We start from the raw sequence: 23,417 nt of genomic DNA on the forward strand, positions 1-23,417 counted from the left end.
TCCAAGGCGTAAAGGGCAAGCTCAGGCCATGTGCCCAATTTGGAGACCCAGAAGTTGAAGGGGGCAGACCCGTCATTCACTACATGTAGGCGTGTGCACACATACTGCTCCACCATGTTGGTAAAATGCTGCCTCCTGCTAAGACGTTCCATCTGAGCTGCTGGTGCTGCTGTTTGTTGTGGCGTGCTGACAAAGCTTTTCCACATTTCGGCCATGCTAACCCTGCCTTCTGAGGTGCTGGCGGTGCCCTGGTTGCGTTGGCGACCTCCTCCTCCTCCTCCTCTGCCTTGTGCTTCCACTGTGGCCCCGCTGTCAGATGGGAATGCCAGCAGCATGGCGTCTACCAGCGTGCGCTTGTACTCGCGCATCTTGCGATCGCGCTCCAGTGAGTGAATTAAGGACGGTACGTTGTCCTTGTAACGGGGATCCAGCAGCGTGGCCACCCAGTAATCAGCACAAGTTAGAATGTGGGCAACTCGGCGGTCGTTGTGGAGACACTGCAGCATGTAATCGCTCATGTGTGCCAGGCTGCCCAGAGGCAACGAAAGGCTGTCCTCTGTGGGAGGTGTATGGTCCGTGTCCTCTGTATCCCCCCAGCCACGCACCAGTGATGGCCATGAGCTGGCCTGGGTGCCACCCTGCTGTGAACATGGTTCCATCTCCTCCTCCAGCTCCTCCTCCTCCTCATCCTCCTCATCCTCCAGAACTGTGCCCCTGCTGGACAATTGCGTCCCTGGCGTTTGCGTGTGCAGGAACCCACCCTCGGAGCCCCTTGCGAATGACTGCCCTGAAAGCCTTGGAAATGTTACCTCTTCATCCTCCTCCTCCTCCTCATCCTGTGCCACATCCTCTTCCATCATCGCCCGAATTGTTTTTTCAAGGAGGCATAGAAGTGGGATAGTTAAGCTGAGAACGGCGTCATTGCCACTGGCCATGTTGGTGGAGTACTCAAAACAGCGCAACAAGGCACACAGGTCTCGCATGGAGGCCCAGTTATTGGTGGTGAAGTGGTGCTGTTCCGCAGAGCGACTCACGCGTGCGTGCTGCAGCTGAAACTCCACTATGGCCTGCTGCTGCTCGCACAGTCTTTCCAGCATGTGCAAGGTGGAGTTCCACCTTGTGGGCACGTCACATATGAGGCGGTGAGCGGGAAGGCCGAAGTTACGCTGCAGCGCTGCCAGGCGAGCAGCAGCAGGGTGAGAACGCCGAAAGTGCGCACAAACGGCCCGCACTTTCTGCAGCAGCTCTGACATATCGGGGTAGTTTTTAAGGAACCTCTGCACCACCAAATTCAGCACATGCGCCAGGCAAGGGATGTGCGTCAAACCGGCTAGGCCCAGAGCTGCTATGAGATTTCGCCCGTTATCGCACACCACCAGGCCGGGCTTGAGGCTCGCTGGCAGCAACCACTCATTTGTCTGCTGTTCCATGCTCCTCCACAACTCCTGCGCGGTGTGTGGTTTGTCCCCCAAACAGGCAAGTTGTAAAACTGCCTGCTGTCGTTTACCCCTGGCCGTGCTGAAGTTGGTGGTGAAGGTGTTACGCTGTCCGGATGAGGAGGCGGTAGAGGATGAGGAAGCGGAGTAGGAGGAGTTAGGAACAGGAGGCAAACTGAAGCGCCCTGCAATCCTCGGTGGTGGAAGGACATGCGCCAAATTGCTATCCGCCTCAGGCCCATCCGCCACTGCATTTACCCAGTGTGCCGTTAGGGAGATATAACGCCCCTGACCGTGCTTACTGGTCCACGTATCCGTAGTTAGGTGGACCTTGGCACAGATGGCGTTGCGCAGTGCACACCTGATTTTTTCCCCCACTTGGTTGTGCAGGGAAGGGATGGCTTGCCTGGAAAAGTAGTGGCGGCTGGGCACGACGTACTGTGGGACAGCCACCGACATAAGGTTTTTAAAACTGTGCGTCTCCACCAGACGGAATGACAGCATTTCAAAGGCCAATAATTTTGAAATGCTGGCATTCAGGGCCAGGGATCGCGGGTGGGTAGGGGGGTACTTCCTCTTCCTCTCAAGTGTTTGGGAGATGGAAAGCTGAACGCTTCCACGGGACATTGTGGAGATGGTTGTTGGTGACCCAGGTGGTGGTGTTGCTGACAGATCGTCTGTTTGCGGGGTGGCAGGTGCCGGTATCACTACAGATGTGGCTGGAGCGGCCGAGACTGCAGCAGAAGAGGAAGCAGGATGAGCCAGAGACGTTTCTTGGTTTTGAAGGTGTGTACTCCACTGCAGCTCGTGCTTTGCACTTAGATGCCTGATCATGCAGGTTGTGCTCAGGTTGAGAAGGTTCATGCCTCGCTTCAAGCTCTGATTGCACAGGGTGCAAACCACTCGTGTCCTGTCATCAGCACATTTTCTAAAGAACTTCCACGCTAGAGAACTCCTTTGAGCTGACTTTGGTGCGCTCGTTCCCTTGCTGCGTTGGGCAGTAGCGGGCGTAGTGTCTAGGGCACGGCCGCTCCGCTTCTGCACCCTGCTCCCTCTTCTGCTGTGCTGGTGGCTCTGTGCGACCACCGCCTCTTCCTCCAAACTACTCAGTTCACCTGCATGACGTTCATTCCATGTGGGGTCGAGGACCTCATCGTCCTCCACATCATCTTCCACCCAGTCTTCACCCCTGCCCTCCTTGTCGGTCTCCACAATGCTGAACGCCGCAGCAGTTGGCACCTGCGTTTCGTCATCATCGGAGACGTGCTGCGATGATCCTTGCATGTACTCATCTTGAGGAATAAGTGGTTGGGCATCGCTGCACTCAATCTCTTCCACTTCTGGGGCAGGGCTAGGTGGATGGCCCTGGGAAACCCTGCTGACAGAGTCCTCAAAAAGAATAAGAGACTGCTGTATGGCTTGGGGCTCAGACTGCTGGCCTGATTTGCAAGGGGGTGAGGTGAAAGACGGTTGGACATTGGCTGCAGGTGCCAACTCTGACCTTTCTGCAGTAGACTGGGTGGGAGACAATGTGAAGGAACTGGAGGCACTGTCAGCAGCAAACCAATCTACTATCGCCTCAACTTGTTCTGGCCTCATCACTTCTAGGGGCGTTTGATGCCCTACCAAATACTGATGCAGGTTCTGTCGCCTACTCACACTTGAGGAAGGTGTTTCACTTGTGCGTGTAGCTGGCACAGATCGACCATGTCCTCTCCTTGCAACAGGAGCTCTACCAGCAGCACCACGACCCAGGCCACGGCCCTTATTTGACGGTCTCCTCATATTTCTGTAATTTAAGATCTTGCCCTAGAAAGGTTTTTATTGAATAGCGGAATAGAAAATATGATCCAAAAAAAGTGTATGTATATCACACGTACACAACCACACTAGGCCCCAATTACTATTGTTTGTACCCCTAAAAGGCTAGATGAGGAGTAGGGGGAGTATGGAACAGGCAGCACCCTCAAACCTTCAGAAGTATGAGATGAACCCCAACAACTTGGAAAGGTGGATCTCTCTCACACGTACCGACACAGACTATCCCGCAATTCAATTGATCCTCAAAGGTTTTTATTGAATAGCGGAATAGGAAATATGATCAAAAAAAGTGTATGTATCTCGCACGTACACAACCACACTAGGCCCCAATTACTATTGTTTGTACCCCTAAAAGGCTAGATGAGGAGTAGGGGGGGTATGGAACAGGCAGCACCCTCAAACCTTCAGAAGTATGAGATGAACCCCAACAACTTGGAAAGGTGGATCTCTCTCACACGTACCGACACAGACTATCCCGCAATTCAATTGATCCCCAAAGGTTTTTATTGAATAGCGGAATAGGAAATATGATCAAAAAAAGTGTATGTATCTCACACGTACAGAAACACACTAGGCCCCAATTACTATTGTTTGTACACCTAAAAGGATGGATGAGGAGGAGGAGGAGTATGGAACAGGCAGCACCCTCAAAGCTTCAGAAGTATGAGATGAACCCCAAAAACTTGGAAAGGTGGATCTCACACGTACCGACACAGACTATTCCGCAATTTAATTGATCCCCAAAGGTTTTTATTGAATAGCGGAATAGGAAATATGATCAAAAAATGTGTATGTATCTCACACGTACAGAAGCACACTAGGCCCCAATTACTATTGTTTGTACACCTAAAAGGATGGATGAGGAGGAGGAGGAGTATGGAACAGGCAGCACCCTCAAAGCTTCAGAAGTATGAGATGAACCCCAAAAACTTGGAAAGGTGGATCTCACACGTACCGACACAGACTATTCCGCAATTTAATTGATCCCCAAAGGTTTTTATTGAATAGCGGAATAGGAAATATGATCAAAAAATGTGTATGTATCTCACACGTACAGAAGCACACTAGGCCCCAATTACTATTGTTTGTACACCTAAAAGGATGGATGAGGAGGAGGAGGAGTATGGAACAGGCAGCACCCTCAAAGCTTCAGAAGTATGAGATGAACCCCAAAAACTTGGAAAGGTGGATCTCACACGTACCGACACAGACTATCCCGCAATTTAATTGATCCCCAAAGGTTTTTATTGAATAGCGGAATAGGAAATATGATCAAAAAAAGTGTATGTATCTCGCACGTACACAACCACACTAGGCCCCAATTACTATTGTTTGTACCCCTAAAAGGCTAGATGAGGAGTAGGGGGGGTATGGAACAGGCAGCACCCTCAAACCTTCAGAAGTATGAGATGAACCCCAACAACTTGGAAAGGTGGATCTCTCTCACACGTACCGACACAGACTATCCCGCAATTCAATTGATCCTCAAAGGTTTTTATTGAATAGCGGAATAGGAAATATGATCAAAAAAAGTGTATGTATCTCGCACGTACACAACCACACTAGGCCCCAATTACTATTGTTTGTACCCCTAAAAGGCTAGATGAGGAGTAGGGGGGGTATGGAACAGGCAGCACCCTCAAACCTTCAGAAGTATGAGATGAACCCCAACAACTTGGAAAGGTGGATCTCTCTCACACGTACCAACACAGACTATCCCCCAATTTAACTGATCCCCAAAGGTTTTTGATTAAATAGCGGAATAGAAAATATGATCCCAAAAAAGTGTATGTATATCACACGTACACAACCACACTAGGCCCCAATTACTATTGTTTGTACCCCTAAAAGGCTAGGAGTAGGGGGGAGTATGGAACAGGCAGCACCCTCAAACCTTCAGAAGTATGAGATGAACCCCAACAACTTGGAAAGGTGGATCTCTCTCACACGTACCAACACAGACTATCCCCCAATTTAACTGATCCCCAGAGGTTTTTGATTAAATAGCGGAATAGAAAATATGATCCCAAAAAAGTGTATGTATATCACACGTACACAACCACACTAGGCCCCAATTACTATTGTTTGTACCCCTAAAAGGCTAGGAGTAGGGGGAGTATGGAACAGGCAGCACCCTCAAACCTTCAGAAGTATGAGATGAACCCCAACAACTTGGAAAGGTGGATCTCTCTCACACGTACCAACACAGACTATCCCCCAATTTAACTGATCCCCAAAGGTTTTTGATTAAATAGCGGAATAGAAAATATGATCCCAAAAAAGTGTATGTATATCACACGTACACAACCACACTAGGCCCCAATTACTATTGTTTGTACCCCTAAAAGGCTAGGAGTAGGGGGAGTATGGAACAGGCAGCACCCTCAAACCTTCAGAAGTATGAGATGAACCCCAACAACTTGGAAAGGTGGATCTCTCTCACACGTACCAACACAGACTATCCCCCAATTTAACTGATCCCCAAAGGTTTTTGATTAAATAGCGGAATAGAAAATATGATCCCAAAAAAGTGTATGTATATCACACGTACACAACCACACTAGGCCCCAATTACTATTGTTTGTACCCCTAAAAGGCTAGGAGTAGGGGGAGTATGGAACAGGCAGCACCCTCAAACCTTCAGAAGTATGAGATGAACCCCAACAACTTGGAAAGGTGGATCTCTCTCACACGTACCAACACAGACTATCCCCCAATTTAACTGATCCCCAAAGGTTTTTGATTAAATAGCGGAATAGAAAATATGATCCCAAAAAAGTGTATGTATATCACACGTACACAACCACACTAGGCCCCAATTACTATTGTTTGTACCCCTAAAAGGCTAGGAGTAGGGGGGAGTATGGAACAGGCAGCACCCTCAAACCTTCAGAAGTATGAGATGAACCCCAACAACTTGGAAAGGTGGATCTCTCTCACACGTACCAACACAGACTATCCCCCAATTTAACTGATCCCCAGAGGTTTTTGATTAAATAGCGGAATAGAAAATATGATCCCAAAAAAGTGTATGTATATCACACGTACACAACCACACTAGGCCCCAATTACTATTGTTTGTACCCCTAAAAGGCTAGGAGTAGGGGGAGTATGGAACAGGCAGCACCCTCAAACCTTCAGAAGTATGAGATGAACCCCAACAACTTGGAAAGGTGGATCTCTCTCACACGTACCAACACAGACTATCCCCCAATTTAACTGATCCCCAAAGGTTTTTGATTAAATAGCGGAATAGAAAATATGATCCCAAAAAAGTGTATGTATATCACACGTACACAACCACACTAGGCCCCAATTACTATTGTTTGTACCCCTAAAAGGCTAGGAGTAGGGGGAGTATGGAACAGGCAGCACCCTCAAACCTTCAGAAGTATGAGATGAACCCCAACAACTTGGAAAGGTGGATCTCTCTCACACGTACCAACACAGACTATCCCCCAATTTAACTGATCCCCAAAGGTTTTTGATTAAATAGCGGAATAGAAAATATGATCCCAAAAAAGTGTATGTATATCACACGTACACAACCACACTAGGCCCCAATTACTATTGTTTGTACCCCTAAAAGGCTAGGAGTAGGGGGGAGTATGGAACAGGCAGCACCCTCAAACCTTCAGAAGTATGAGATGAACCCCAACAACTTGGAAAGGTGGATCTCTCTCACACGTACCAACACAGACTATCCCCCAATTTAACTGATCCCCAGAGGTTTTTGATTAAATAGCGGAATAGAAAATATGATCCCAAAAAAGTGTATGTATATCACACGTACACAACCACACTAGGCCCCAATTACTATTGTTTGTACCCCTAAAAGGCTAGGAGTAGGGGGAGTATGGAACAGGCAGCACCCTCAAACCTTCAGAAGTATGAGATGAACCCCAACAACTTGGAAAGGTGGATCTCTCTCACACGTACCAACACAGACTATCCCCCAATTTAACTGATCCCCAAAGGTTTTTGATTAAATAGCGGAATAGAAAATATGATCCCAAAAAAGTGTATGTATATCACACGTACACAACCACACTAGGCCCCAATTACTATTGTTTGTACCCCTAAAAGGCTAGGAGTAGGGGGAGTATGGAACAGGCAGCACCCTCAAACCTTCAGAAGTATGAGATGAACCCCAACAACTTGGAAAGGTGGATCTCTCTCACACGTACCAACACAGACTATCCCCCAATTTAACTGATCCCCAAAGGTTTTTGATTAAATAGCGGAATAGAAAATATGATCCCAAAAAAGTGTATGTATATCACACGTACACAACCACACTAGGCCCCAATTACTATTGTTTGTACCCCTAAAAGGCTAGGAGTAGGGGGGAGTATGGAACAGGCAGCACCCTCAAACCTTCAGAAGTATGAGATGAACCCCAACAACTTGGAAAGGTGGATCTCTCTCACACGTACCAACACAGACTATCCCCCAATTTAACTGATCCCCAGAGGTTTTTGATTAAATAGCGGAATAGAAAATATGATCCCAAAAAAGTGTATGTATATCACACGTACACAACCACACTAGGCCCCAATTACTATTGTTTGTACCCCTAAAAGGCTAGGAGTAGGGGGAGTATGGAACAGGCAGCACCCTCAAACCTTCAGAAGTATGAGATGAACCCCAACAACTTGGAAAGGTGGATCTCTCTCACACGTACCAACACAGACTATCCCCCAATTTAACTGATCCCCAAAGGTTTTTGATTAAATAGCGGAATAGAAAATATGATCCCAAAAAAGTGTATGTATATCACACGTACACAACCACACTAGGCCCCAATTACTATTGTTTGTACCCCTAAAAGGCTAGGAGTAGGGGGAGTATGGAACAGGCAGCACCCTCAAACCTTCAGAAGTATGAGATGAACCCCAACAACTTGGAAAGGTGGATCTCTCTCACACGTACCAACACAGACTATCCCCCAATTTAACTGATCCCCAGAGGTTTTTGATTAAATAGCGGAATAGAAAATATGATCCCAAAAAAGTGTATGTATATCACACGTACACAACCACACTAGGCCCCAATTACTATTGTTTGTACCCCTAAAAGGCTAGGAGTAGGGGGAGTATGGAACAGGCAGCACCCTCAAACCTTCAGAAGTATGAGATGAACCCCAACAACTTGGAAAGGTGGATCTCTCTCACACGTACCAACACAGACTATCCCCCAATTTAACTGATCCCCAGAGGTTTTTGATTAAATAGCGGAATAGAAAATATGATCCCAAAAAAGTGTATGTATATCACACGTACACAACCACACTAGGCCCCAATTACTATTGTTTGTACCCCTAAAAGGCTAGGAGTAGGGGGAGTATGGAACAGGCAGCACCCTCAAACCTTCAGAAGTATGAGATGAACCCCAACAACTTGGAAAGGTGGATCTCTCTCACACGTACCAACACAGACTATCCCCCAATTTAACTGATCCCCAGAGGTTTTTGATTAAATAGCGGAATAGAAAATATGATCCCAAAAAAGTGTATGTATATCACACGTACACAACCACACTAGGCCCCAATTACTATTGTTTGTACCCCTAAAAGGCTAGGAGTAGGGGGGAGTATGGAACAGGCAGCACCCTCAAACCTTCAGAAGTATGAGATGAACCCCAACAACTTGGAAAGGTGGATCTCTCTCACACGTACCAACACAGACTATCCCCCAATTTAACTGATCCCCAAAGGTTTTTGATTAAATAGCGGAATAGAAAATATGATCCCAAAAAAGTGTATGTATATCACACGTACACAACCACACTAGGCCCCAATTACTATTGTTTGTACCCCTAAAAGGCTAGATGAGGAGTAGGGGGAGTATGGAACAGGCAGCACCCTCAAACCTTCAGTATGAGATTGTGTTCACTGTACCCCACAAAGATTGAGTTCACTGCACCCCACAATGATTGTGTTCACTGCACCCCACAAAGATTGTGTTCACTGCACCTCACAAAGATTGTGTTCACTGTACCCCCCAAAGATTTTGTTCACTGCACCCCACAAAGATTCTGTTCACTGTACCCCACAAAGATTGTGTTCACTGCACCCCAAAAAGATTGTGTTCACTGCACCCCAAAAAGGATGTTGTTCACTGCACCCCAAAAAGGATGTTGTTCACTCCACCCCAAAAAGATTGTGTTCACTGCACCCCACAAAGATTGTGTTCACTGCACCCCAAAAAGATTGTGTTCACTGCACCCCAAAAATGATTTTGTTCACTGCACCCCAAAAAGGATTTTGTTCACTGCACCCCAAAAAGGATGTTGTTCACTCCACCCCAAAAAGATTGTGTTCACTGCACCCCAAAAAGATTGTGTTCACTGCACCCCACAAAGGATTTTGTTCACTGCACCCCAAAAAGATTGTGTTCACTGCACCCCAAAAAGGATGTTGTTCACTGCACCCCAAAAAGGATTTTGTTCACTGCACCCCAAAAAGATTGTGTTCACTGCACCCCACAAAGGATTTTGTTCACTGCACCCCACAAAGATTGTGTTCACTGCACACCAAAAAGGATTGTGTTCACTGCACCCCAAAAAGATTTTGTTCACTGCACCCCAAAAAGATTGTGTTCACTGCAGCCCAAAAAGATTGTGTTCACTGCAGCCCAAAAAGATTGTGTTCACTGCAGCCCAAAAAGATTGTGTTCACTGCAGCCCAAAAAGATTGTGTTCACTGCAGCCCAAAAAGATTGTGTTCACTGCAGCTCACACACAGAAAAATGGATGTGGATCACTGACACCTGCCTATCTCCAATCCCACACCACACAGCAATATCGATTGTAGTTTGTAGAACACAGTTTCCCTAAAATTCAGCAGACTCTGTCCCTAACAGGATTGAGAAGAGATCGTAGATCAGGATTGAGTGCAGATTCACCCCACCCCCCACACAGCAATATCGATTGTAGTTTGTAGAACACAGTTTCCCTAAAATTCAGCAGACTCTGTCCCTAACAGGATTGAGAAGAGATCGTAGATCAGGATTGAGTGCAGATTCACCCCACCCCCCACACAGCAATATCGATTGTAGTTTGTAGAACACAGTTTCCCTAAAATTCAGCAGACTCTGTCCCTAACAGGATTGAGAAGAGATCGTAGATCAGGATTGAGTGCAGATTCACCCCACCCCCCACACAGCAATATCGATTGTAGTTTGTAGAAGACACTGACCCTATATAATTCAGCAGACTCTATCCCTAAAATGCCTACAACTCGCCCTGCCTAAACACTCCGACCTGTCCCTCAATTCTATCCGGACACAAATGGTTTTTTCCTGCCTATCTTTCCCTAATCAGCAGCCAGCACGTTGATGTGTGCTCTCTGTCCCTGAATCTAAGCAGCATAATGACGCCGCTGCGGCTGCCTCGAACTTATAAAGACTTGGTCACATGCTTCAGACGGCCAATCACAGCTACTGAGACATTTGCAGGCATGGCTGGGATGGCTTAAGGCACACCAGTTAAACGATTGTTGATTGGCTGTTGAAAGCCCGCCATGAAAAGAGCGCCAAAGCATGCAAAACCCGGAAATAAAACGACCGAACACGGATTTTTACCCGAACATACAGTAAAGTGTCCGTGTCCGTGTTCGGGTACAAAAAATCCAATTATTCGGTACGAACACGAATAATACAGTCCGTGTTCGCTCAACACTACTAGGCAGCACTGATGGGCACTGATATGTGGCACTGATAGGTAGCATTGATATGCAGCATTGGTGGGCGGCATTGATGGGCACTGATAGGCAGCACTGATGGGCACTGATAGGCGACACTGATGGGTACTGATAGGTGGCACTGATGGGCACTGATAGGTGACACTGATGGGCACTGATAGACGGCACTGATCGGCACTGATGGGCGGCACTGATGGGCACTGATAGGCAGCACTGGTTGGCAATAATGGGCACTGGTGGGTGGCACTGATAGATGGCAATGATGGGCACTGGTGGGCAGCACTGATGGGGAGGGCACTGACAGGCAGCACTGATGGGGAGAGCACTGGCGGGCTCCCTGAGCCCTGATTGTCTTCCCTGGTGGTCATGGTGGGCATCCCTTGGGTCATGGGTGGGCATCACTGGGGTCATGGGTGGGCATCCCTGATGGTTCTAGTGGCACCCCCTAAGGGTCTGCACTGGTAATCAATGGTCTGATCACCAGTGCAGACCCCCCCTGTCAGGAGAGCCACAGATTGGCTCTCCTCTACTCGTGCCACGAACTGAGGAAAGCTGATCAACAGCACTTCCAATTTACTATGTGACCAGCTGTGATTGGACATCAGTAGGCTCTTTACCGAGATTGAAGATGCGCGCCCCCATCATATGACGGCGTTTCGGGATAATGCAACCACCTTCCCGCCATCATTTGCCTATAGGGCGGAGGGGAAGTGGTTAAATACCTTTTCAGTTTTATTATTAAATACATTGCAATTATTTTTATATATGCAGTTGCTACATTGAAGTGGGTTTACTAAAGGCAAAAGGACTGTGCACTTTGCAAGTGCAGTTACACTTATTTTACACAATACATGTGGTAAAGCTCTGCTGATTTGCATCATCCAATTTTTCTTCACTTGTTTTGAGAGGAATGGCTAACAAGTGTGACATATTAGGAAGGTGGTATGCTCAATACATTTATACTTTATAATTTTCAATCATTTTCTTTTTTTTTTTAATGTTTATTGGGTTTTTGAAAAACAAAACAGAGAATGAAATGAACAAAGACAGTTAAACCAAGTCAAAATACAAACAGAAAGAAATAAAGTGTCCAGGAGAGACATACGACTACTCAGTCATAATACAGATGAGCACATATTGGACATGGGGGGGGGGGGGGGGGGTGGTTGGAAGGGAGCCCCCTATGCTTGTTTCTACACATCCAAGATTTGCACATTTGCTAATTGGATTAATTAGTGGGTTGAAAAAATCATGGGTGAAAGTTGTGTGAATCTTGTATGAAAAAAAATTATAAATAGACCCTCTAGATTACATTTTAGGAATTAATGGGGTTAATATACTGTACACTTTGTAAGTACAGTTGCATTAATTTTCCCCAGACTTTAGTGAATGTGCTAAAGTTCTGCTGATTTCCATCATGCAATCATGTGCAAGTAAAAATGTTGATTTTTTATTTTTCTTTTAATTTTCCTTGAACCTGATTGGGTATGCGTTATATAGTGAAGCTTCACCACGTTCACTAAGCTCTGGGGAAAATGAGTGCAACTGCACTTGCAAATTTAGGAGTTTTATTGCTAGATTATACACACATTTAACTGCTTGCCGACTGCCGGCCGCAGTTGTACGGCGGCAGTCTGGCACTCCCAGGCAAAGTTCAGATGTCATGCCTGCCTCCAAAGATGTCCACAAAAAAGCCCAATAAACACCTGAAACAAAAACGCCCAGGTGTGAAAGGTGCGGAACCCCATCCCTGCTCTACTAAAAATTCTAAGAAAAATTATCTTTTTTTTCTGGCGGTCACCCTGACATGGATGAGTTCGGTCACCCTGGCATAGCAGTCAGAGTCAGTTCACCCTAAACTACATTATGGTCACCCTGACACTTAACACTTTCCCTACAGAAACTAGATTATTGAATCTAACTATAGTGGTATATAGTACTCTAACTACACTGCATATCCCTTTCCTCACACTAACAATTGCTAAATGACACTGGAGCAGCAGGAGTAGCAGAAATGCTTCCACTCTATTCCACAGCCTCTCTATTACAGTGCTAGAGATTTGGTGGGGCTATGTTATATACTGGGGGGCGTATTCACTACTGATTGGCCTCTGGACCCCCTAGTCACTCCAATCACATTCCTAGCAGACTCCTGCCCCCTCAATTGGCTTTTACTGACGTTTCTGGTCCAATCACAAGCTTTTAAAGCCCAGTTCCTGTCCCAATGCATTTTGGGTGGTTCTGGTTGCCGAATTCAAAACTTTTACTGCAAAAAGTTCAGAATTCGGCCAAATTTCGAACAGCCAATGTTCCCCGAACCGAACCGTTAGATCAACCCTAGATGTAAACACAGCCATCTATCATTCTCACTAAAGTAATCACAGAGGCTATGCTATCCTGCTATGTAAGATTACATGTCTCTGTGATTACATCACAAGCCATGCCCCCTGACAGTTAGAATCACGCCCCTAGGGACACACTTAACCCCTTGATCACCAGTAAAGTTAACCCTTTCCCTGCCAGTGTCATTTTTACAGTAACAGTGCATATTTATAGCACTGATTACTGTAGTAATATCACTGGTACTCCCAAAAGTGTCAAAAATTTCGGTCAGGGGTCCCATCTGTCCGCCGCAATGTCGCAGTCCAACAAAAAATCGCAGAAGGCGCCATTACTAGTTTAAAAAAAACAATAAAATTGACATAAATCTTTTCCGTAGTTAGTAATCACAATAACTTTTGCGCAAACCAATCAAAATACGCTTATTGCAATTTTTTTTACCAAAAATATGTAGCAGAAAACAAATTGGCCTAAAATATTAAAACATTTTGATTTTTACATTTTTTTGGATGATTTCATATAAAAAATGTGAAAAATATTGTTATTTTTTCAAAATTGTCACTATTTTTTGTTTATAGCGCAAAAAATAAAAATCGCACAGGTGATCCAATACCACCAAAAGAAAGCTCTGTTTGTAGGAAAGAAAGGACATAAATTTTGTTCAGGTACAGTGTCGCACGATGGCGCAATTGTCCGTTAAGTCACGCAGTGCCGAATCGCAAAATAGTGCCTGGTCTTTGAGCAGCCAAATCTTCCGGGGCTAAAGTGGGTAAAGCATACATAATAATAATAAGCGTACACTTATGGAGGAGATTTGCTAAAACTGGTACAAATAGAATCTGGTGCAGCTGTGCATAGTAACAAATCAGATTCTAACTTTAGCTACTTTTAGCTTTGACAATAAAACCTGGTAGCTGACTGGTTACTATGCAAATCTGCACCAGATTCTGTGTGCGCCAGTTTTAGTATCTCCCCCAATGTGACCATTATTGGAGGGCATTGGTCAGTTATTATCTTTATTTTTTTAAGGTAGGAGTTTAATGTATAAAACAAGATTAGATAACATTAGAAACATTGAACTATTGATTACACATTTAAGTGCTTTAGAGGTCAACGTACACCAGGGGAAGAAAAAACAAAAGCTGTACCCCACCCAGTCCGTAAAAGGGGAGGGGGGGAGGTGTCCCCATGGGGCGTATGAGGTGAAGGCCTTGGTTGGTGCTCTCACACGTTTCGATGGCTTAGACACAAGAGTACATTCTATTTCTGAGAACTGCCACTGCATGGCCTGTAGAACGGAGACTTGTAGAAGACAGCCCCCACACTGTCCACCAATTTAATGGTCATAAAAAGTCCAGATGCTTCACTCCAGCACCACCTTTCCTCCTGCAGCTTCCAGTGTCACCTTTATCTTTTCTGCTTCCTCCTTGGCATAGTTGGCCTTGATCTCTTGTGGAAGAGACTCCACCATCTTCTTGGCCTGCAATAAATTCACTCCCGGTACACAGTTCTTCACTTCTTTGATGAGTTTCACTTTGTCTACAGCGTTCACCTCTGTTAGTTTTATAGTAAAATGTGTATTTTCTTTCTTGGCTGGTGCTGCCTCTTCCTCCGCAGCCTGGGCTGGTGCTGCTGCACCCACTGCTCCTGGCATCATGGCGCCCATCGGCATTATTCCAACATCCTGAATCTTCAGCATTTTCTTTAGCAGCTCATTGAGGTCGGATACTTCTAACAGGCTGAGGGATGCGATTTGGTCGAGCAGCGGGTGGATTTTGGGGGGGTATTGTTTGGCTGTGTTGTCCAAATCTGGGGTGGGTAAAGGCTCGTTCCTTAGTGCGCAGAACATCCGTAAATACCTCACTGCCTCTAACCTGCACAGGCCGGAGGTGGCGCTCCTTGCTCTCAGGCAGCAGTGGGCGGCAGGGTACATGGTGTCCGGCTCTTCTCCGCTCACTGTCACCGGCGCCAACACATGGAAGCCCCACACACTGTGTAGTTATTATCTTGATTGGAACAGACAGTTGTTGCTTTACAAATTTAAAGTGTATTTCTTTTGTTTTTATTCTCATTTTGAAAAATATGTATTATAATAATATGATAGATAGATACTGTTCAAAATAAGACAGTGAAATGGCAGAAGGATAATTTACAATGCATAAAGACCTAGGCTATTTGAATGTGCTTCACAGTAACTAGATATACAGCTATCAGTCCTTTTCACCTTGTATTAAATTGCCTTTTTGTGCCATTCATTTGAAATTATTAGTAACCCCAAGAAGTGCCATGGAAAATAAATTTGTTTTGCATTAACACAGGTGCTTTATGCTCTTAATATGTTCAATGCAGTGGAAAGTGTAGATCTTTGTATCTATGACAGCAATGAGTAATTTTGTACAGTTAGAAGAATCAGCTATGTGGAATGATTGCTTTTCTCTCTCTGTCTGTACAGAAGAGCAGTATTTATGTAGGAAGTATTTTATTCTTACTTTTCTTAACTACCGTTTATTTTATTAAAATACCCTAGACAAATATCAAATATTTCAAACAATTTATTAAATGTAAACTCGATCACTAAAAGCTTATTTCCAGGAAAATGTTGCCCCACCACCGAGTGGCAATAAAAAAAAAATTCTTATTGATTCCTCGTGTTCACTGCTGCATTATTTAAAAAAAAAAAAAAAAAAGAATCAAGCACAAAAACTGTTCAAAGCATTTTGATAGTATGTTGTCACTGGGGGTGTCCATAAAATGTTGGTGTTCTGTAAAATACATATAGCCATTTTACTGCCATCATTGTAAGGCTTATGGCAGTGGCAGCAGGAACGTAACACACAAAACCTTTGGGGATGTGTGTACACTCCACAAGCAGACTGTCAGTTTTCTAATGAAAGCGATCCGGCAGCTATACAGCCGCTGGACACCTAAGCTCCACTGTCCCGCCTGGTAGTCCAGGACCCACATGGCACCATCGGGTGGATGGGGGGGGGGGGCAGCTAACATCCACTCGCTGATCTCCTCTAGCTAGAATGAACCCAAATGTGATTTGTAAAATGTAATTTCTGGTTTCTAGTGACACTTACCCTTGCTCTTTTGTCCATGGAAAAAGCTAATGGAGAGCAGGTTGCAGATGAAAGGCAAAAACACCTCAGATGTCTCATTAACCACTTTACCACCGGAGGATTTTGCTGTCCTACGTCCAGGCCACTTTTTGGGATTCGGTACTGTGCGACTCTAACTGACAATTGCGCGGTCATGCAACGTCGTACCCAAACAAAATTTACGTCCTTTTTTTCCCACAAACAGAGCTTTCTTTTGGTGGTATTTGATCACCTGTGCAATTTTCATTTTTTGCGATATTAATAAACAAAAGCGACAATTTTGAAAAAATAACAATATTTTTCTACTTTGACAGTTAAAAAATATCCAATATATTCATTTTTTGTCATATATTTAGGCCAAAATGTATTTAGCTACATGTCTTTGACAAAAAAATTCTCAATGAGCGTATTTTTAGCCGCTTTAAGGCCGGAAGATTTTACCCCATTCCTGACCAGGTCATATTTTGCGAATCGGCACTGCATTACTTTAACGGACAATTGTGCCGTCGTGCAAAATGTTGTACCCAAATTAAATGCATGTCCTATTTTCCCACAAATAGAGCTTTCTTTTGTTGGTATTTGATCACCTGTGCAATTTTTACTTTTTGCGCTATAAACAAAAAAAAGAGCGACAATTTTGAAAAAATAACAATATTTTTCACATTTTTTTATATGAAATTTCCCCCCCCCCCCAAATGTAAAAAATCAAAATTTTTAAACATTTTAGGCCAATTTGTTTTCTGCTACATATTTTTGGTAAAAAAAATCGCAATAAGCGTGTTTTGATTGGTTTGCGCAAAAGTTATCGCAGCTACTAACTACGTGAAATTTATGTCATTTTTATTGTTTTTTTTTTAACTAGTAAAGGCGGCGATCTGCGATTTTTTTTGCGGGACTGCGTCATTGCGGCGGACAGATCGGACCCTTGACTGACATTTTTGACACTTTTGGGGGTACCAGTGACATTACTACAGTAATCAGTGCTATAAATATGCACTGTTACTGTAAAAATGACACTGGCAGGGAAGGGGTTAACTTTATTGGAGAGGGAGGGGTTAATGTATGCCTGGTGCTTACTAACGTGTCTGGGGGGAGGGGACTGAGTGACACAGGCACAGATCGCAGGTTCAGCTATGCTGAATCCTGCAATCTGTCACTGTTTGTCACTTAGGAGATCCGCCCGCTTTGTTTACACAAGCGGGCGGATCTCCACACTCGATCCCCGATGATCGGGGAAGAGCGGCGGTGATCACCACCGCTCCTCCCCTGGCCCGACTCCCGCTTTGACTGAATACAGCGGGAGCGAGCCTCCGGCGGCGCGCGCACGCCGCCCACGTGGGGAGAAGCCCAGCGACGTAGGTCTACGTTGCTGGACGATATCGAGCCACTTTGCCGCAGTACGGTCAACGTGACCGGTCGGCAAGTGGTTAAAGAGAACCTTTAAAAATAGAATATTACATAGGGAACTTTCTTTCTCTTTTGAGTCATAATAACAGTTTTAGTGTAAGAAAAAAAAATACATTTCAAGAAATAAATTTACACCCAACCCCCCCCCAAAAAAAAAAAAAAAAATGTTTAGCCTACCACACCCCCACGTGCATGCACACATTAACCTAAACATGTTTGTTGGGGGTGCTTCATGTTACTCATTGACATGCACACTGGAGTGAGAGCAATAATTCCAGGGCCATTACTCATGGTTAACGCTAAACTAAGGATCTGTTTAGATTACTTGGATGGGACTGCTATAACAATTAGAAGCTATTCAATGCTCATTACTCCTTTTTTAAACCAATTTTAGAGTGACACTAAACTCTGGTTTAAAAAACGTTTTTTTCAAGTATGTATTCTCAGCTCAAAAGTACGTATCTTCTTCACCCTCAGCCTCCTCCAAATCTCTAAATTCTACGATCATTCTCCATAGTTTCACTATATTTAGGAACGTAGCCACCCTCTCTTGCTCACTCCCAAGATGAACTAGGGACGAGAGACTGTGGACTATGGGATTTGTAGTGTGCATAGAGAAGTGCAAATGACCGCAATTATTGTGCACTGCACATTCCAAACAATCAAAAGTGAAAGGGAAAAAGGAGAGGTTCAAAAGCTTATAAAGGACATTACAAGAAGGAAGGAAAATGCAGTAAATAGTGCTTTCATGAAAAATAGGTTACAGAGCCATCTAAGCATTCCTTAAAGATTGACATATCTGCTGGTTCAAATCTAAGCACATTATCTAGTTACAATGATTTTTGTTTTTAAAGCAACACTCTCCTGGCAAATCAGAGCTGTGTGACCAGGATTGACTGTTTTTGCCTATCTCCACCCTTCATTTATGTCCCCTTTCTACACTTTTCACAAGGCCTCCTGGGAAATGTAGTGCTGTGAAGAGGATAAGCATCATAATGCTGAGATGTAAAGGCTTTACTAAGTCCTACCCCAACCAGTAATGTTATTTTCACTCTGTTGTCAGGCAGCCTGATGGGGTTCCTTTTTTTACAAGATCAGTTTTTATTCTAGAAATATTATTAAAGTATAAAATGTCACTTCAGCTGCCTTCCGCTAGCTATTCTTAAGGGCTACAGTTCAGCTTTAATGAAGATACATTTACAAAGGTCATTGGTATGCACAGATTAAAAGAATGCTTCATACGATTTAGTTTGTAATACTCCTCCAACGCAATCCCCAAACTAAGGCAGCTATTATATGAGATCTTGCCCTGTAAATGTTCCAGTGTGATACATTTAAACACTCATATCATCATCTTCCAACAGGCATTATTTATGTTGCCTTTTACGCTTGAATGTAAACTTCTGAAATTAGCTGAAGGCTGAATAGTTTTATGTCTCTGAGGTATTTTTTCAATATCCAGCAAAGGTTTTTTTTTTTATATTATTATTTTTATTTTTGTGTCTAAATATTCTTTTTCTGAAGGTGGAATTAATTAGGTAACACAAGAATGACCTCTGAAGATGCTGCCTGATAAATATAGTAATGATTAATTACTATTCAACAACCAATTCAACACAGTACATCTATTGTGCACTGATTACATCTACTGTACACTGATTTTTTATTTTTTTTTAGTTTGTATTTAACTACATCCCGCCCAGGATATAGTAAAATAATGGGTGGGTGGTGTCTCTCTCGTTCTGACTGGACATCATATGACATCCTTCAGTAGAACCCCCAGGGTGCGCAGCACGGCAATCGGTAGGTTGTTGGAGCGGCACATTCAGCATTTGGCAAAACTGTGTCAGATCACCTAGATATTGAATGCGATCTGCTTTATTAAATGGAGCCCAGAGTATCATACACAAAATTGTTGCCATGTTTTTTTAATGCTGTGTTTCTAATCCCCTCCTACTTTCTTTAGCCACTTCTTGTCTACATGCCTTGTTTCTGCATCAGCAGCACATCATTGCTCTGGACCAGATTCCTGATAGTGACTTTGAGTTCCCACAATATAAAGCATTCTATGATTGAAAGAGGGGGCCTTTTCAGTCATTTTCCTGTCCTCCATTCATAGAGTGTGTTTCATCATGGTAACTAGTAGGGCTTCTATGAATGGAGCATAGAAATTTCAGGCATAATTGGCAATTAGTGCATCAGCTCCTATTACCCCCACACCACCAGAAAATCACCACTTTGGGGGTATTTAGGGAAGAGGGATTTGGGTTTCAAGAAAACAGCCACCAGCACGAGACACTATTAATTCATTGTAAGTACCATCTGTGGCACTGTTGTTTTAAAAAGAAAATCACTAAACTTATATCAGATTTGGGTTTAGATTAAGTAACTGAGTTTAGGACTTTAAATAAGCCTATATGTATTTATATAGGGCATTTGATGTGCTCTATATAAATATACACGGGAACTGAAATTAGTTCTTTGGTCCTACAGTTTGATGTAGGAGGATTTTCACTGGGTGGGATATGATCAGATACACTGTTTTAACATCAGAAATAATTATCTTCACTGCACTAAATAACAACAGAAGGGAATATATTAAAGTGTAAACCTTGTTTTTGTTCTATAGCTTTATAAATGTTTATTATACTACTTACACTTCCTTGATGCAAGTAGTGTACTAAAGATCTATCAATGAATGTAACTAAAGACAAAACATTATTTTTCATTTTAAATAGAGTAATGGAGGGTTAGAACCCCTGATGGTTTTTTTTTGCCACCTGTGTCCCATTGGGGGAGATTTTCCCACGATTAGTGTTCGATGTCAACCCAAAATTTGGAAATTGTATTTCCTTTCACTTTCAATGATAAGGAGAAACAGTGAAAATAGAGAGAGTGAATCTCCTTAATGGGGGCACAGACAGCAGTAAATGCTGACAAGTGTTCTAATCCCTCTCCACTGTATCCATCCCACTGTATAAGACATCGCATGAATTGAACTAAAATACCAAATGGTTTCATGGGATCAATACCGCACATTTTGATAAAATAACGCATGCCTTATTTTAGTAGCATTTTTTATTGAATTGCCATGCACCCATAGCTGGAGTGCATGTGTATAGACAGGAAGTGGCTGCAAGGATGCTGCAGGCGATGCTGAGATGAAAAAAAAAAATGTAAAATAATTTTTGAATTAAAATAATCATGGTAATTGTTTGCGATATGCATATTCAATTTCGTTCAGTTAAGGTTTACATCTACTTCAACATACTAACAATGTGAGAATGCGTGTTAATATTGTCACACTTATGTAGAGGGAGTTCTGATTGCCTTCTGTGGGGTTTCTAAAAATTGTGCTTAACTCTCCATGCACTAGTTATGGAATGAAAGGTCCTGTATTGAACTGCATGCTTTTAAAAGAAACAATACTCCTGGGCAGTTGCCATTTTTTTTTAAACACAGCCGGTGAACGAAGGCTTCACCAACTGGGTTTTAAACACAGCCTTTGCTTAATGAAAATGCCAAAAGTGCTCTCCCGGGCTACAGGCACCCAGTTCTAGTCAGGATCTGATGCACCACAGAGGTAATTGGAAATAAAATTACTGAATGTTAACACATATAAAATAGTACAGTTTTACATTAGCATGAAATAAACCGCTTGACGTTCGAGAAACATCAAAAGGTTCTGACATCTTGATTACATTTGCTGAACCTTGTAAATGCATTTTAAATATAGATATATATCTTTTCAGGGGGTGATAATAAATATTGCAAGAAACATCAGAAATGTGTCACTGATACTCTTAACAGTGGGAAATGTAAAGACCGTGTGAAGCCCTTCTTTCAATAACTGTGTTCTACACCACTGTGACATACAAATTGCAGATGTAAGAAAATGTATATAATTTCAAGCTGCTGTAGGGAAAAAAGGTAAAATAGTGCTTCCACTCATTGCCTGTTAACAAGTTTGTCTTAATCAGAGTTTTAACATTACTTTTTAATTTAAAAAAAACCCTCTAAAAATAGAGTTTTTGGTGAGATGCAGTACTATATCATCAAAAACTATGGAAATGGCTTTAAACACGAAATAAAACCCCAAAACCTCCTGCAATCTCTCCCTCTAGTAGAAGATACCTCCTACCAAGGATAACGTAAGCAATTGTGCGTGCATTATATGCAACTTTGTACATTGCTGCACATTTCTATATTGACCAAAACAGCAGCACCTATCTTAAAGAGGAAGTAAACCCTCCTCTGACACTTTTACCTATAGGTAAGCCTATAATAAGGCTTACCTAAAGGTACTGTAAATATCTCCTAAACATGTACCGTTTAGGAGATATTTACCTTACATGCCGCCAGTGACGTCATTGGCGCATGCGCTCTGAAGGAACGGCCGATGGTGGCGTTTCTTCATAGACCCATGCCGTGACTGTCGGCTCCCGCACGCGTGTGCGGGAGTGACGTCACCGCGGCTCCGGCCAATCAGATGGCCGGATGCCGCGATCCCGGAAGACGGGCGACTGGGCATGTCGCCCGTCATAGAGGTGAGCGGACGGCACGACGGGTGCTCGTTTTAAGGTAAGTATTTCATAATGAGCTAGTATGCGATGCATACTAGCTCATTATGTGTTTATCTTTCAGGGTGTAAAAAAAAAAATAAATGTTAGTGGAGTTTACAGCCTCTTTAAGCCGCCAAAAGCAACATAGAGAATGGCCTTGGAAAAACACTGATGTCAAGTGACAATGGGGTAGCACAGCAGCATGCGCGAACAAGGGTAAACATCATGCAATGCAATGATATCATGCAATGTGGTGATGTCATTCGCCAGACCCACTGTTGTGCTGTTATGGCAACAGACCAAGAAGCATTACAAGTCTGTGTGTGAGCCATTAGTGAATACAGCACCACATCAGATAAACATGGCCCAGGAGATACTAGCCAATGGTGTTGAACAAATACATAATATCAGTTAAAACATACAGTAATATGAGCTTGGAGGCAAGAACAGACCTATTTGGCATGAGTACAAATCCATAAATCAGTAGAATGGAGAAATGTACAACATCATAAAGAGACAGTCTAAACTAAATCCAAGTGTGTGGGATGGCACAGCCAGCGTGACCCATGAGAAAAGGTAGGCTTCGGTAGATGCAGTAGACTAAAATAAGGGTTAAAATTAGGAAAATGTAACACTCATTATTTGCTTGAAATATGTATTAGGCAATTGCACTTGAACAAAGCTTTTTATAACCTAAGCATCATTCCATGTATACTATATAGTTTCAATTAAAGTTAGTGTTAAATATTGCCATGACATTTCGCCTTTTTTATTCCATAATATATTACATGCCATTTTTCATTCACACTACAGATCACAAGTTAGTAAGCTTATGTTGTATTAAAAATAAATGAATGTATTATAAAGTGGAACTCAAAGCAACCAGCTAAATGTACTGTGATCAGACAAGTTGTGATGTGCTGCTAACTTATTTAGAATTACTGCTGATTTGATTCAAACAGCGATTATGCTGTTTGATTGACCAATGAGCAGGCTAAAGGAAGAGAAGTGACATAGTGAGCTGCATGTCTCATTTAAGTAAGTTGCA

General features: G+C 43.4%; 2 protein-coding genes across 2 annotated transcripts in view; one reads left to right on the forward strand and one right to left on the reverse strand.

Moving 5' to 3' along the window:
• CCSER1 (coiled-coil serine rich protein 1) overlaps positions 1-23,417 on the forward strand; it is a 1,246,501-nt gene that overhangs the window by 1,128,865 nt on the left and 94,219 nt on the right. The gene's annotated exons all lie outside the window — the stretch shown is intronic.
• On the reverse strand, positions 14,626-15,290 carry LOC309545048 (large ribosomal subunit protein bL12m-like). Its single transcript, XM_082244167.1, has one exon. The coding sequence runs from the start codon at positions 15,230-15,232 to the stop codon at positions 14,663-14,665; it is 570 nt and encodes a 189-aa protein (XP_082100293.1). The 5' UTR covers positions 15,233-15,290; the 3' UTR covers positions 14,626-14,662.

The sequence above is a fragment of the Pelophylax lessonae genome, assembly GCF_965119305.1.
Source record: "Pelophylax lessonae genome assembly, chromosome: 1".
NCBI lineage: Eukaryota > Metazoa > Chordata > Amphibia > Anura > Ranidae > Pelophylax > Pelophylax lessonae.